Here is a 16,639-nt window from a genome sequence, read left to right on the forward strand (position 1 = left end):
TTAAGATTCGTTTGCGTAATTGGCCGTTAAAACCTTTCACTTGACACCAACCTCGAAAACTAGTTTGGTGTCCCATTTCTCACTTTGGAAACATACCCACAATTTCAAATTCTAGTGTAACTTTCAAGTTATCGTGTTTACTGTGCCTAAAACTGACCGAAATAATAATTTAGTATGGCGGTGTCAAATCATGACGATTTCCCATAGTTAAATCCACTGAAACCATCTCTCGTCATATCTGCGAATGAGTTGATTCCAGTCAGCCTCGCTCACCATCTGAGGTGACTGGGGTTCCGTGGCAGTTCGCTCACAGCAAGTATTTACTTTTTGTAAAAATTTTGTAAGGAGACGATTTTTTTTTTGTTTGGTGGCCATATTTTTTTCACCGGTTCACCCAATGGCCCAAGGTTTTGAACATTTTTCGCTTCGAGACGGTACCTCTCCGATGGATAGTTTTCGAGATCCCTTGGGGTGCCCCAGTCAGTTTTCCACGTCCAGCTCTCTCTATAATTTTAATGACCTAGAATTTTTGACTTTTACGCGCTCGGAAAGTATGGTGAAAAAGTCCCATACAAAATTGTTCAGGAGGACCGATCAGTCCGTAACCCCAAGTAGCTTTATATACAGGGTGTTTGGTTAGGGTTAAAATAATATAATATATATATAATAATAACATAGTAATATAAGGTAATATTTACAAAATAAACATATTATTGCACCAAGGAACATTTAAAAAAATAACAGACCATGTTGCCTATTTTGACAGCTTGTTGAACTCGATTCTCGATTTAAGGTCGCCTTTCCGGGTAGTTGTAGCGATTGATAGTGTCACGCCGAGCAACCGGTAAAGGGTTACAATAATCGTTCTTCATAGATATGACCATGAACGGCACTAACTGTGTAAGGAAAATAAAAAATATCAATATTAGTCGTAGCCTAGGTCATAACAACTGTATGTACAACTATCTTAATATCACACATATAGCTGATGCTGTTCACAGGGCAACTCTTTGATTCCAAAAATGTTAGACTTACTGTGTTAAGCGATCCTAAAATAAGTATAGCTCGTGTTTCAGGCATCATAAAAAGATATCGCAACGACATGACGCTGGCATACTAACATTTTTGACATCTTGTTGTCCTTTATCCCGTGAACAGCATCAGCCATATCTGTGATTGTTACCTTTGTTCTGACCTCCCAGTTTAGTAATCTACTTATCCTTACTGATATCATATACTAACTGATACCAGCGACTTCGTCCACGCGGATTTAGTTTTTAAAACCCGTGGAAACTCTTTGATTCTCCGAGATAAAAAGTAGCCTCTCCAGGTTTTCAACTAGGTATATCCATGTAAAAAACCAGGTCAATCCTGCTCCAATACGGCGTGATTGAAGGACAACCCAACAAACTAACACACCTACGACCTTTTCGATTTTGACGATTCAAAAGACTTGTTTAAATTGGATAAAAATATTTTGAATTTGAATTTGAACTTGAATTTCCGGCAAACCTGCTGAACCGAGCTTACGAAATTTGTCAGTGACAACTCGTATGCTGGAGCTGGATAGCACTCATTCGCAACAACAACACAACACAACAACAACTTTATAACTGAAAGTCTTCAATTTTGAAAGTCTTCAATTTTAAATACAAGTACAGATTACATATCTGAATATTTAACTCAAAAACTCTAGTTTTTCTTGTAAAACTGTGTATTTCTCAATTTATATAAACTCTTAATTTCAACATGCAGGCCAACTCTGTATAGACAACAAATTACGTTATTGCGTTGCTTTACATTAACTTAGATGTCCTTAAACCCTGATTGAGTGAGATTGATCTTAGATAAAATAAAAGAAATATCATTTTTTACTTTATATTATTTATATATTTATACATCAATTTTGAATTACTGGCATGTTGTTTTGTTTTCTATAGTTTTCCAATTTTCAATTAAAAAAAATATATAACGACATAAGTCAAAATAATACAAAAATATGTATAATTAAAAAAATCTAATAGACATGTATAGACTGCCTTTTTGTACCTACATTTTAAATTTTCTTTTTGTTTGTCATTTGTGTTTGGTTGCAGTAAAGTATATATAATATACATACACGATCTTATAAGCGACCGTCATATTATGCAAGATATATGTTTAATTTCGATAAGAACCAACGAAAAATTCATATTTAGTCGTTATTATTCTAAAGACAATATAACAAAATTTTCAAAATTTAAAAAACACCTGACACATTTTTATTAGAATTTAGCTGGACACTAATTTTTATTGGTCGGATAGTCCACTAATAACCGTGTCTAATAAGTCAACCGGTCTAATAAGAAAACTAGAAAAGAGCTTTCAAACGGCCGAACCGATTTTCTTGGATATATATTGGTATATTTTAAGATATGCCATTGTTGTTGCAAATGAGCGATAGGATACTTATTATCCCAGGAAATAAGAGTAACATGGCATTTAAAAACCTAAATCCTCGCGGAAGAAGATGCGCATCATACTTGTAGGCAACATCGTAATCCTACTATATTATAAATGTGAAAGTTTGGATGTTTGTTACTCAATCACGCAAAAACTACTGGACAGATTTGGCTGAAATTTGGAATGGAGAAAGATTACAACCTGGATTAACACATAGACTACTTTTTATCCCGGAAAATCAAAGAGTTCCCACGGGATTTTGAAAAACGTGAATCCACGTGGACGAAGTCGCGGGCATGAGCTTGTTATTAAAAGCTTTTAGCAATTTAAATCAGTCAACAACATAAAGCAAGCCAAACTGCTTGAATATCGTTAGATTACTAAGGTTAAAGCATGCCTTTAAGTTCTCATATTTAATAATAATAATAATCATGTTTATTCCAGATATTACATCCATTTTGTTAGTAATACAAACAATTGCTTATGACTATGTTAGTAAGTAGGTTTGTTTATTTATTATAATATAATTTTATTTGACTAGATACCCACCCATGAGACACTAAGAGTGCATGTGCAAACCAATCCAGTGTCTCATAAATGGATTATCTAGTTTTTCAGACAATGTCTTCAGAATGTCGTTGGAACTACCGCGGATTCTGCTCATCACCGATGCTGCTCTTTTTCTCATAATTGCATAAAAATCGTCGGTACGAGCCTCAGCAAACATCAGTGACGCACTGCAGAATCTCGGCAGCCCCATCAGCACCCTGAATCCATTATTATATTGGACGCGCAGGTCATTGTAGGTCCTCTGCGTATATGACACCCACAGGCTGCACGTGTAGAAAGTTTGGCAATATGCCTTAAAGAGAGTTATTTTTACTTGTTTGTTGCAACGTGCAAACCTGCGAGCTACCATATTGCATCGGACTGCCAACGCCCTGCGCTCCCTTTCTATATCTTTTATATCAGACATGTCTTCTGTAACAATATGCCCTAGATATTTAAACTCTGCGACTCTTTTAAGAGGAACTCCGTTAAGAGTCACAGGAGGGATATCATCCGGCGAGTTACCTTTGCTCTTAAAAACTAATAGCTCACTCTTTTTACATCATACATGAGTCCATGTGACTCAGCATACGACTCGCACATCTTGAGTAACTTTCTGAGTGCGCTAATTGATGGACTCAGCAGAACCATATCGTCTGCATAACTCAAGTTATTAACCATAGTGCCATCAATAGAGCAGAAAATCCCGGTTCGGCGGAGTCCATCAATCAGCTGAGCAATGTAGACGTTAAACAGGGAGGGAGATGTTAGTCCACCCTGTCGAACTCCGCATTCAAGGTGATATTGATCCGAAAAAGCACCAGCCCATTTTACCCTATTCGTTTGTGAGCTATACCAAAACCTTAATATATTAACCAATTCTGGTGGCACATTAAGGTCCCTCAGCTTTGTCCACAGCTGTTCGTAACAAACAAGGTCAAATGCCTTAGAAAGATCGAGAAAAGCGGCATAGACAGGTGTCTTCCTGTCAGTATAGTATTTAACAGTCTGCTTGAGCGCCAGTATAGCACTTTCCGTGGATAAATTGCTTCTAAAGCCGAACTTTGCATTATTTAATTTTATATATCCACTGAGCTGGCGGTCAAGCAGACCATCAAACACCTTTCCCAATATTGTGGCTAATGTAATTGGCCTGTAGTTACATTGATCGGCAATATCACCCGTTTTATTTTTAACGACAGGCACAACTACACTCTCCATTATACACTCTCCATTAGGTCTGCAGGAAGGTATGAGTGTCGGTTGCAAAACTTATAAAACATAGCAAGGATCCAGTAAACATGAGAACCCGCATTCAACAGGTGCTCTACACTCAGTTCATCATGTCCCGGAGCCTTCCCCCTCGCCAAGCTCTTTATAATACTCTCTACCTCGTTAGCGCTAAATGATAGAGAAGAGCCCGACGCAGGCAAATCAACCCTCTGCGCATGCTGATTCCGAGTTAATGGTGATTGGACTCTAAAATGCTCCTTAAATATGTTAGCTACACATTTTGCATCCGTTTCCCCATTGACATTAACAGGGAGGCTCGCTCTAGGGTTTAATTTGTTTGTTTCCTTCCAAAATTTATGGAATTTTTTCTATGCTGCTCTGCTAATACATCCATCTGCAATTGCTCTTTATTTCTCTGACAAAATTTAAGTTTATTTTTAAAATTCTTCTTGCTAGATTTCATGTCTTGAAATTCATTACCATACAAGAGCACACCATGTATTTTCCATGTCTCAAATTTTTCACAAGCCTCCCTGTGTGCGTCCTTCACGCACTTATTCCATCCAACCACACGTCTACGCCTCCCAACTCGTCCCGGCTGGTTGCTCGCGATCGCTGCCTCCTGCAGCGCGCGGACAACTTTTCGGTACCACTCATCAATCACAAGCCTATGACTTCCATCCGTACATATATCGTCACAACATGCACTTAGTTCCGGAGGGAAGTCAATGTTTCTCAAAAAGCTGTTACATACTTGTTGATATATATTGGTCTGAGTTCTGTCTCCCCATCTTATTTTGTCTTTGTTTTGTGTTAGTACATCATAATTCCTTGATTTAATTCTTGTAGCATAAAGATTACAATTGATCTCTAGGGGAAAATGATCAGACCAATATACATCGTAGCGCACCTTGGCCTCACTGATCGAGAGCCACGCTGCCTCCTCAGTATTTAAGCACAGTAAAAACTTTGTCGAAAAATTACACCAGTCACTGAGTTAAAAACCTACAGTTACCAAAGTTTATTAAGTTGGAAAAATTAGTACATTTAACAGCCTTACAAATGAAATGTTAAAAAGCGTTGAAAGCTTGTTTTATTTTACATCCGATAGCCCATACAGTGAAAATGTCAAGATGTTAGTCATCAGATTTACTTGTTTTATTGGCAAAGCCATGTTAATTTTGAGGTTATTATTTAAGAGCCATAAATGAACCTTAATACTAATAAGAAGACAAAACCCCCAAGAAAAATTATTGTCTAGTGCACAAGTATGACTTACCCCGTCTGCAACCAAATCCGACAAAGGGAAGATAACAGTAAGATGGCGGCCAACCTGGACGGGCCAGCATCTATACAGCGTCTTATGCCATTCTGATTGTATATAAACTCGCGTCTAGAAAAAAAGTTGACAAAAATAAATTAAAGTTAGTAAGATTCATGGAAGCCCGCTGGGCCGATGACCTGAAGGAGGTAGCGGGGAGCGGGTGGATGAGGAAGGTGGAGGACCGTGTTTGGTGGCGCGCTCTTGGAAAGGACTATGTCCAGCAGTGGACGCTTACAGGCTGATGGATGGAAGATTTATAGCCTTATGGCACAAAACTGATGACTTATATCAGTCGCTTTTACTTTTCAATATTGATTATGGTCTTCAAAAACTTTAGACGCAGTTTAAATTTACGTTCAACTCGTGCTTAGTAATGGATGAACGTTTTAACATCTGTTTGAACTGCGTCTTTTTACCCGACTATGGCAAAGCCAATACATAAACTGCTAAAAAAATACTCAAAAAAATTAAAAACCGACAATCACTAAGTAAAAGTTGTTTCCGACTATATTATGTATACAAGAGTTAATGTAGTTCTATATTCACATTTTTTTGGAGTCGGTTCCAACAAGCCGCACTAATCGTCTAGTCTTCATATTGTTTGTGACTCCACATGGGCACCAACTCCAAAAAATGACAATATTGAACTACATTAACTGTTACACATTATACATCATTATTATATTATATTACTACATTATACAAAATATAGTTCGTAATAAATCAAATTATTTTTTACTTTTTAGTGTTTGTCATTATTAAAGTCATTTTTTTTTCAGAAATTGGCCATTCTGTAATAAAATATGCTATACCTGGTTGCCCCTACTGTTTACTAAGCTATTACACCAACCGCGAGCAATTTACTCTTATCCACTTAGGAGTTCTGTTCTCTATCTCTGAAGATATTCATCAGATCTTCACCAAACTAAAATAGAACCACCTCGGAAGTATGACGTACCAAACAAAAAAAAAATCAAAAGCGGTTCATATTTGGAGGAGTAATCGGGTAACAAACATACTGTAGTGAAACTATGTTAAAATTAATTTAAATTTATATATATTATAAATACTTAACCGAAATAGCTTAAATTCTAAATTTTATAATCTACTAAATTGTCAACGTACAAACCACCGCATTGCACACGATTTTGTTGTAGTGAATCATGCAATGTGCTCGATTGTGCGCAAGCGCATATAAGAAAAAACGCTAGATTGAAAATGCATGGGCAGTCCGTCTGACAGCGTTACCGGCGCGAGGCGTATGTCGCTCACGGCTCAGTTCAATGTTTTCTTTTGTAACCTTCCGATATTAACTATTTTTATTAATTATTAATTACTGTGTGTGTGCGTGAATAAACGTTAATTAAAAAGTAAACTTCGGTGTTTATTGGACTCCCGAAAAACGCACACACCCAAAATACAAAAAAAAAAAACATTTCAGTCGAATACTTTTTTGAAGTTGGTTAAAAATGAGCAGTCTATGTATGTCATGTTCTATGTGTTTTTGCAATACATTACTTCCAGAACGCCGTAGTCGGAATCGTAATCGTGAATAAGCTTGTCCACGTTCCGTAGCAGCCAATCTAGCACCGGGGGCTCCATCCAGCGCGAGCCGACCATCGCGGCATACAGCTTGATCACATCACGCAGTGGAAAGATTGTGCTGCAAAATTCATGAAATTCAGGATTACGCCTTGCTTTTATGGTTTATGGTTAATGCCTCATAAAAATACATAGAAAAATCTATGTGTTGCTATATTTAACTCATTTATCCGTACTCGAACGGTGCCAACGGGATTCTATAATACTAAGCAGTCCCTCCATCTGTCTGTGTGTCGGCAGGCTGTATCTCATGAACCGTAATAGTTAGAGGGTTTAAATTTTCAGTGTATATTTCTAATGAGTGTGTATATTATTATATCTGCTATATATCGCTATAAAATAAATATGTAATAAAAAAATCAAAATGGCCAAGACATCTAAAAAAGTTAAAAATACGAAATCTTGTACAATGGTACGGAACCCTTCGTGTGCAAGTCCGACTCTCACTTGACCGATTTTTTTAATTGTAATAAAGTGTTATTCCATGTTTTGCATTCATTTCATTTTAGTTTCATTTAGAGATTATGTACAAAAGACTATAAGCTATTATTATGTTATCATTGTATCATTATTTAATACTTATTTTATTTACCATAATTCATTATCTGGTAATAAATTATCCATGTCCAACAGGTAAATTATTTGTGCTCAACAATATTATCTTCCAACGCCTAATAATTGCTAACGTGTTTTAAGCAAATAATAGGTTACGATATGATTATGATTAGTTTAGGTCTATAAACATTTTCCTAACCTTTTGTAGTCAGCGAACATTTCATGAGAACGAATTTTTTCCAGTCTACTCGCCGGTACCGTGCCCTTGGACAGAATAACCATCAAGCCCATGGGAAACATAATCAAAGCCTCCTTGAGTAGGTCATCTGCTACTTTTAAATCCTCTGTAAAAGCACATAAACATGCATTAATTATCTCTCTAATCAATCTCTCTTGTGTTTTTACTAGAGGATGCCCGCGACTTCACCCGTTTTCGTACATTTATACTAAAATTATCAAGATTTGTTTGGTTGTTTGTAACCGATCAACTCTGAAACAGCTATACCGATTTTAAGTCACTTTAACCAGACGTAACAGGCGTTGAATTACACTACATATCACAATTAATATATCACCGGGACACAGTTTTTTCGATTTGTCTTACAAAATATGAAACAAACAATCATATAAATAAGTACTAATACACCGCAATGCAAAAACTTGCAATGCGTTATATAAACACAGTTCAAATTCAAAACAAAAAATAAGCAAACAGTATAGTGCTGGTTCACATTTTACAACTAACCTTTTTTATTGTTTAATATGTGGAAATGGGCCAAAGCATAGGAGTACTTCAAGTTAAACAGGTATTTTGCATTTCTATTCGCTTCCCAATAGTCAATTGCTTCAATCAACCACTTGTATTCCCGAGCTCTTATAGCAAATGTATCAATTATAAAAATCATCCCCAAAGGGTCCGAAGGGTCCAGGTTTGTTAACATTTTCGCCAACTCTAGAGCGGTTCTGTGGCAGGCTATGTTGCTCTGCAAGTAACTATATAACAATATAGCTATGTGAAAAGCTCGGTTCTCAACATACGAGTACTCCAACCGATGATTCACCTGTAAATATGAAATTTATTTCACATCCATCCATTACAGTGCTAAGAAAAAATATAGACTCAAGCAGATATAGAACTTTAATTAAAAAGATAGTAATAATACATTAAATAAAATATGTTAGTAAAGTACTACAAGTAGTATTAAAACCTAACATTATATTTATTTTTGTTTGTTTTTAATAATAACGTCTACAACATGCCACAAACTCTGAGAAAAATTATAAACTCAAATGTCTTTTTTAATTCAATTTTGATTAATATTTGGTCCATTTTCCCTTATTTTTAAGTACATCTATCAGTCTATCAGGCATACTGTCTACCAACTTCATCAAAACAGAACTTGAAATTTCAGCCCATGATAACTCCAGTCTTTCTTTTAGTTGATGATCATTCGCGATTGGTGCCTTATTTTGGTCATAAATTTTCCTTGCTAATATGCTCCACACATTCTCCATTGGACTGAGATCGGGGCTTGCAGGCGGCCACTCCAATATCTGAATCCCGAACTCTTTAAACCATTGAATAGTAGTAGAAGCTGCATGACATGGTGCATTGTCTTGTTGGAAAATTACATTGGAATCTTCAATTAAGGTGATAAAAGGCAATAAGTAATCATGAAGCAAATTCTGATAACCGGCAGCGTTCATTCTTCCTTTTATATAGGCTAATAGGTTTTCTGAACTCGGGAGATACCAGCCCAAACAATGACAGATCTTCCTCCCTGAACTGGTCGTGACATAATTTTTTTTTCGAATCTTAAATCGTGCCAATAATAACTGAAACCATCGGGTCCATCAAGATTAAATTTTTTTTCGTCACTAAAAATCACATGCTGCCAAGTATCCGAATTCCTAATGTATTTTTCTGCAAATGCAAGTCGAGCTGCAATATGATGTGACTTCAATACCGGTTTTCTTAAATACTTCTGATACTTGAAGTGTTCAGACTATACCGCCCATTTCCTCACGAGGCTAGGATGGAAGTTTAATTGGCGCACCAGGCTTGAAGATGACATCCCTGTTTTAGAAAGTTCTCTCAACACAGCTTGTTTTACAGTACGACAAAAATAATTATTAATTTATAACAAGTGTGTTGTATTTTATGGTTTTCATATTGTTTGGTAATATTTAACAATGTAGTTAAGTTCTAATATTGAGTCTATATTTTTTCTAAGCACATGAGAAAGTGTGTCTGTCTGTCTGCTAGGTTTCACGGCCCATCTGTTGATGTGACTTTCATGCAATTTGGTACAGCTTGTATACAGTATAGCTTGCATCCCACTCCCTGATTATACTCAACATATTATTTAGAGATCAGTTTACAACCGAACGGGGGCCAGCAGTATATACTATACTAGCTGATGCCCGCGACTTCGTTCGCGTGGATGTAGGTTTTTTAAAATTCCCGTGGGAACTCTTTGATTTTCCGGGATAAAAAGTAGCCTATGTGCTAATCCAGGGTATAATCTATCTCCATTTTAAATTTCAGCCCAATCCGTCTTGTAGTTTTTGCGTGAAGGAGTAACAAACATACAAACACACACACACACACACACACACATACAAACTTACTCCTTTATAATATTAGTGTGATTCAGATGTATACTTACGTTAGTTAGGTTGAAGAAGGGGTGTGCCATAAATTGTAGGTAGCCAATCAGATTTTCTAGCAGCGTAATTGCTGTGGTGTATTCTTCTTGTTGGCAATATAGCCTGAAAAGCTAAGCACAAATACTTTTAAGCCTAGTGCCATGGACACTTGGTGTATGGGTATTTGGTGGATACCAGCGAAGATGGATGAAGATGTGTTTAATGGATCAATCAGATTATTGACAGATGACGTGAAACAAAGTGATCCTATAAGGGTTCCGTTTTTCCTTTTGAGGTACGGAACCCTAAAAATTATCACGTTATCTACTCGTATCAAATTGTATGATTGGTATGTAAAAAGCTAGAGCTAACGTGTTAATATATCCGTTGCAGCTCCGCGCCATAAAACAAAATTGAATTGAATTTGTTATTATTTTCTTTATTGTGTAATGTAAGTGTACTTAATGTTCCAAAATCATGAAGATTGTACAACAACAACCATCTTATAGGTCCATTAGAATTATTCTGTGACAGGAATATTTGCACAGTACATTTTTAACATGGAAACTTCATTACGCGCGGTGGGTGACTTGGGATGGGTAAAAGTTTCAACCGATACGCTAATGTTAATAGTACTCGGAGTACCGATTAATGTTGAAACTAAACTAATGTTTTAATTAACAAATTATGAAATTTCAATTGTTGGTACTACAATTAATTAGACAAGTCTAACTTTAAATTTTATTGTAACATTTTCAATAAATAAAAAAACACACACTTCAATAACCACAAAGCCAATTTCCCTAGCTAATAAGTTCTTTGTACATTTGAAAAATAAAAAAGTTAATAATATTAAACGCAGTAAAGTAAAAAATAATTTAATTTATTACCGAATATATTATGTATACAAGAGGTAATTTAGTTCCAAAATTACATTTTTTGGAGAAGATGTATATTAGCCGCATATGAACAGTCTATTCTTAATATTGTTTGTGACTCCACATTGGCACCTCATTGGCACCGACTCCAAAAAATGACATTATAGAACTACATTACCTCTTGTATACATAACATATTCGGTAATGAATTAAATTATTTTTAACCCCCGACCCAAAAACAGGGGTGTTATAAGTTTGACGTGTGTATCTGTGTATCTGTCTGTGGCATCGTAGCTTCTGAACTAATGGACCGATTTTAATTTAGTTTTTTTTCTTGAAAGATGGCTTTGCTCGAGAGTGCTCTTAGCTATAATCCAAGAAAATCGGTTCAGCCGTTTGAAAGTCTTCTCTTTTCTAGTTACTACCTTCACTTGTCAGGGGTTGTTATAAATTATTAATTTACACTTATTCACTTTTAAGAGTTTATGGTTATAGAAGTCAGCTTTTTCTATTTTTTTCGTTTTGTTTTTATTTTACAATTTCTAGTGGCCCCACTGTATTAAAATATGCTATGTCTGGTTAACTGATCATGAGCAATTTACTCTTATCCATTGAGTAGCTCTGTTCTCTGTCTCAGAAGATATTCATCAGATCTTCACCAAACTAAAATGGGACCACCTCTGAAGTATGACCTACCAAACGTAAAAAGAATTATCAAAATCAGTTCATATTGGCGGAGTAATAAAAAAAACTTGAGAACCTCCTTTTTTTGAAATTGTTTAAAAAATAACTACTTAACACATTTTGATTTCACAATCAAGATTTTAAGATGTGAGCATAGATAAAATATATTAAATTACAAAATTGGACTGACCTCTAGCATTCCCTCTACGTGCATATTGCGTGTCGATTCATACACAGGCACTACTTCTACAGCTTTCCTGAAAAGAAGTTGAAAAATCAAAAAACAGTGACAACAGTGACAGTGAATTATTGTCTTCTCTACCCGACTGCGGCAAAGGAAGAGTTACGATTTTAGCAACCTATGTATGTACGTACTTTGTATGTACATTGTATGATTGTATCTACGTACAGTTCCCGCGTTTAAGAACAACCTAAAAAAGAAACTCCTAAACGATCAAAATCTCTAATTAGTTCTAGGTTATTCAGTTTGGTGGTTTGAAGCTGCTATTTGCTATATTAAACTCACATATTTTCACTACACTTGGCCCGTATCTCGTTGGTGTCTCGTTTTCATACCTATTATACCTTATCTATACATATAATAAAATTGTAGAAAAGTGGTGTCTGTACAATGGAAATATATAAAAAAAAGTGGCAGGGGTTGTTATTATATCGATGCCGAACCCGAAATTGTAATTAATTTTTTTTTGTCTGTTTGTCTGTTTGTCTGTGTGTTTGTGCACGCTAATATCAGAAACGGCTTATTCGATTTAGATACGGTTTTCACTAATATATTTTAGTAAGCTTCACTTAACATTTAGTGTTTATTTCATGTCAATCGGTTCATAAATAAAAAAGTTATGTCAATTTAAAGAATCACGGCGAACATTTTTAACGTACATGCTGCCCGAAAAGTCACTATTCCACGCGAACGAAGTCGCAGGCACAGCTAGTCATACAATATGTTAACTATGCTTTTATTTTTATTTATTTTACTGTCCTTCTAATCATTATCTTTAAGATTATATATCACAATAACTTTTTATTTTACTTTAACTATTGAACTCGCGCGTCACTCGTCTTGGTCCCGGCAGAATACCAGCGCTCAGGTTTTACTTTTAAAGCCTCCAGCATTAATGCTGAGCCGGGGCCTTTTTAATCTTGTGCCACGTGGGTGCAAGAATAATTATTACGTACTTATTAAAAACTACTACTAACACATTACTAACCTAAGTTTGTTTGTAATTGACGTGAGTTGCACAAGATGAAATAAATTCATTTTCTTTCTTTCTTCTTTCTATTTGTGTTCCGCCGTAGCGCTTACACTACTGAGCCGATTTTGATGGATGAGGTATCAATTGGTTCGTTATTATGGTCCCGGTGACAATTTATATGAACAAATCAGTACATACTTACAACAAAATCAGTACATAGTTACAGGTGTTATGTACATAAAAGTGGGGGTCTCTGTAATCTTTTTTGCTATCATATCCAGTGAGATATCAAATGAAAGAGTAGAAAATTTTGAGTTCATAAATATAGTGCAATGTTAAAATACACTGAGAGAGAAAAACAATTTTACTACATACAACTAGTACTATCTATAGACAGTACTCAGGTAGAAGTTGGATTTTAGTGCTGTTCAACTTTTTATCTAGTTAAAATACCATTAAGATTACTGAGCATGGAACTTGTATGTAAAATCCTACATAATATGGACAGTTCCAGCCTGGTGCGTCCCTTAGTACGGACTATTGCCTTGAGGCCATACTGTAGGTAACATGGGAGCGAGAGAAAAACCTTCAATCCACTTTGGTAACAAATTTTTCGCAACCAGCTACGAAATAAGATTAATATTAGTCTTTTCTAATAATTATTAAAAAAATAAGTCAAAGCATAAAAAATAAATGAAAACTAATTCAAAGCATAATAGTAGAATAACACATTAAAATTGTAATAACACATTAAATTAATCCCCAATTGCTAAACATTTGTATGCGTCTAATGCTTCTAGACAGTAATGTTTCTTTTATTAAAACTAGCTACTGCCCGCGATTCTGGGATTTTTCCGGGATAAAAAGTATTATTATTCCGACTCCAACATGTAAGCTATCTCAGTGACAAATATGGTCATGGTCAAGTGATGTGAAACTTTATTATTAAAACTTTATTATTATGCTCATCGTTAAAATATGGTCCCTAATATTTATGATTTTATTTTTTACACACTGACCCATAATAAGAAGCGTTGACTGTGCTGAAGCTTGCCCTTAAAAGCGAAATTGGAATAGCATAATATGCTCTCTCGCAGGACTTGGAACTTCAATGGAGAGACATCTTTATGGTATAGGGAAAGCCATGGTTAATTTCAAATGAGTAGATATATTTCGAGCAAACAACAAACCTTTGTGCCAAGAGTGATAACATTTGCTTGTGGCGCGTCTGGTATTCTGCATTGTGGGTATACGCAAAATAAGTGATGCCATCTTGAACAGACATAACTGCCATAGATAATCCTGAAAAACAACAAACAATTTTATTAGTTAATAACAATAGATATATTTTGTATCAATTTAAGGACACCCTGTGTCTATACAAATTATACCAATATTATGGAGGTAAAAGTGTGTTTCTGTCTGTCTGCTAGATTTTCACAGGCCATGTGTTTAATCTATTTTGACAAAAGTTACAGAGATAGGTTGCATCCCGGGGGCTGAGAAATCAAATTTTTCAAGGGCTTCTTAAAAACCACTAAAGCCACGTGAACTAAGTCGTGGGCATTATCGAGGGATTCAACTTCAAACCTTCCAGCAAGTCTCAATGAGAATTGTACAAAGCTTCATTGCGATCGGATGAATGGTAAAATAACACATAAGGTACAAACAACACACATCAGTTACACATTTCATACTGACTTAGAATCCCATTGAAAGATTCCTCCCGAACGAATCCAGAGCAAATCTGCGTATCTAAACTGTCAGGTCTAAAAGCAGTGGCATTTTTATCATCATAATCATCAACCCGTCGTCGGCTCACTATTGAGGTCTTTTTCAACAAGTGTAAATTAAAAATTTATAACACCCCCGACAAGTGAAGGTTACAGTAACTAGAAAAGAGCTGATAAATTTCAAACGGCTGAACCGATTTTCTTGGATAATAGCTAAGAACACTTTCGATCAAGCCACCTTTGAAACAAAAAATAAACTGAATTAAAATTGGTTCATTAGTTTAGGAGCTACGATGCCACAGATACACACGGCAAACTTATACCACCCATCTTTTTGGGTCGGGGGTTATTAAGAGTCTGGTAAACTTTGGTTATAGTCCACCAGATGGCCAAGTGTTAAATAGCAGACTTCACACACCTTTGAGAACATTATGGAGGACTCTTAGGTCGTTTTCGTTCACCATTCAAGCAAGTGATATTTAATTGTTTAAAACATATATAACGTTAATATTGAGCCTCAATAGCTCAACCGGTAAAGGAGTGGACTGAAAACCGAAAGGTCGACGGTTCAAACCCCGCCCGTTGCACTATTGTCGTACCTACTCCTAGCACAAGCCTGACGCTTAGTTGGAGTGGAAAAGGGAATATTAGTCATTTAACATGGCTAATATTCTTTTTTTTTAAAAAAAAAAACGTGCCCAGGATCATACCCCGCCAAGGAGGCCGACGTTTTTCCAATTACCATAATAAATACGTTTTTTAGGGAAATAGTTGGGGTTCAATTCCTTTGTGATGCCTATTTATATTTTATATTATTGTACTTAATATAGATTTATGAAAAGGTACATTTGGTTCAGTTGTATAGGTTTATACACTTACCCATGCATTTGAATTGATATGATTTTAGAGGAGTGATTGGGTTTCTAACAATGTCTCTAGGCTCTTCTTTCGGTTTTCTTCTGAAAAATAAATATGTATATAAGTTACAGAAATAATATATAAGTTATAGAAGCAGGTATTACTTTGCGGAAATCGATGATATACAAGGTTGCTTGGTTTTCCTGCTTCTTTAGTAGTGGGAGGTGTATTGCATGTTGTACTATACGGACTTATATATTTTGGCGGATTATAGCAAATTAAGCTTGTAACCACTCCACCAATACACAACACAACATAAATCTTTCAGAACATACTTATTGTACATTTCACTCTAATGACACTGGAGCATCCTGAGGCTTCACAATGCCTTAGTCATCTTTTGATACCTATAATTTGTACCATATCTAGTAGAAGTAGTCAACACACCGATTCTTCTGAGTGTCGTCAGGAAAGCGCCTGTCTAGTTCATTACAGGCATTTAGGTGCACTTTTCTTATTGAAAATATATTGCATTTGGGTTTTTTGTCTGAAACTGTTTCTTCTTTGGGAGACGGTTCTCCCAGCATATTATTCACTTGTTGGACTACCTCATCAATATCATCAGCCTGTCAAATAATAAAAAAGTAGTTAAAACTTCAGATTCAAATATTTATACATAATTAGCTTGTCTCCTTATTTACTATGCACAACTTTGTTCACGTGGACTACACAAATTTGTAACCCCTATTTTACCCTCTTAACTGTCAAAATTTCAAAAATCCTTTGTTATCAGATGTCTACTTCATAACAGCTATCTGCATGCCAAACAGCTCAATCCGTCCGTAGTTTGAGCTGTGCATCGGTCAGTCAGTCAGCTTTTCCTTTTATAAGTTTAGATAATATACTATTATTGGTGGG

The 16,639-nt window shown here is 35.6% G+C and overlaps 1 protein-coding gene across 4 annotated transcripts in view; it reads right to left on the reverse strand.

The window, feature by feature from the left end:
- Nucleotides 1-16,639, reverse strand: part of LOC123880532 (transcription factor 25) — a 37,149-nt gene that overhangs the window by 15,069 nt on the left and 5,441 nt on the right. For 2 of the 4 annotated variants that reach the window (XM_045928689.1, XM_045928688.1), the window contains exons 5-14: nt 16,169-16,347; nt 15,743-15,822; nt 14,321-14,432; nt 12,107-12,173; nt 10,375-10,485; nt 8,451-8,766; nt 7,905-8,049; nt 7,067-7,211; nt 5,504-5,617; nt 747-896 (exon numbers count right to left, since the gene is read on the reverse strand). In XM_045928689.1, the coding sequence (XP_045784645.1) occupies nt 789-896; nt 5,504-5,617; nt 7,067-7,211; nt 7,905-8,049; nt 8,451-8,766; nt 10,375-10,485; nt 12,107-12,173; nt 14,321-14,432; nt 15,743-15,822; nt 16,169-16,347 (1,377 nt within the window). In that variant the 3' untranslated portion in view covers nt 747-788. The remainder of the gene's footprint in view (nt 1-746; nt 897-5,503; nt 5,618-7,066; nt 7,212-7,904; nt 8,050-8,450; nt 8,767-10,374; nt 10,486-12,106; nt 12,174-14,320; nt 14,433-15,742; nt 15,823-16,168; nt 16,348-16,639) is intronic. The other 2 variants (XR_006799278.1, XM_045928690.1) reach the window with 1 other exon arrangement.

The sequence above is a fragment of the Maniola jurtina genome, chromosome Z, assembly GCF_905333055.1.
Source record: "Maniola jurtina chromosome Z, ilManJurt1.1, whole genome shotgun sequence".
NCBI lineage: Eukaryota > Metazoa > Arthropoda > Insecta > Lepidoptera > Nymphalidae > Maniola > Maniola jurtina.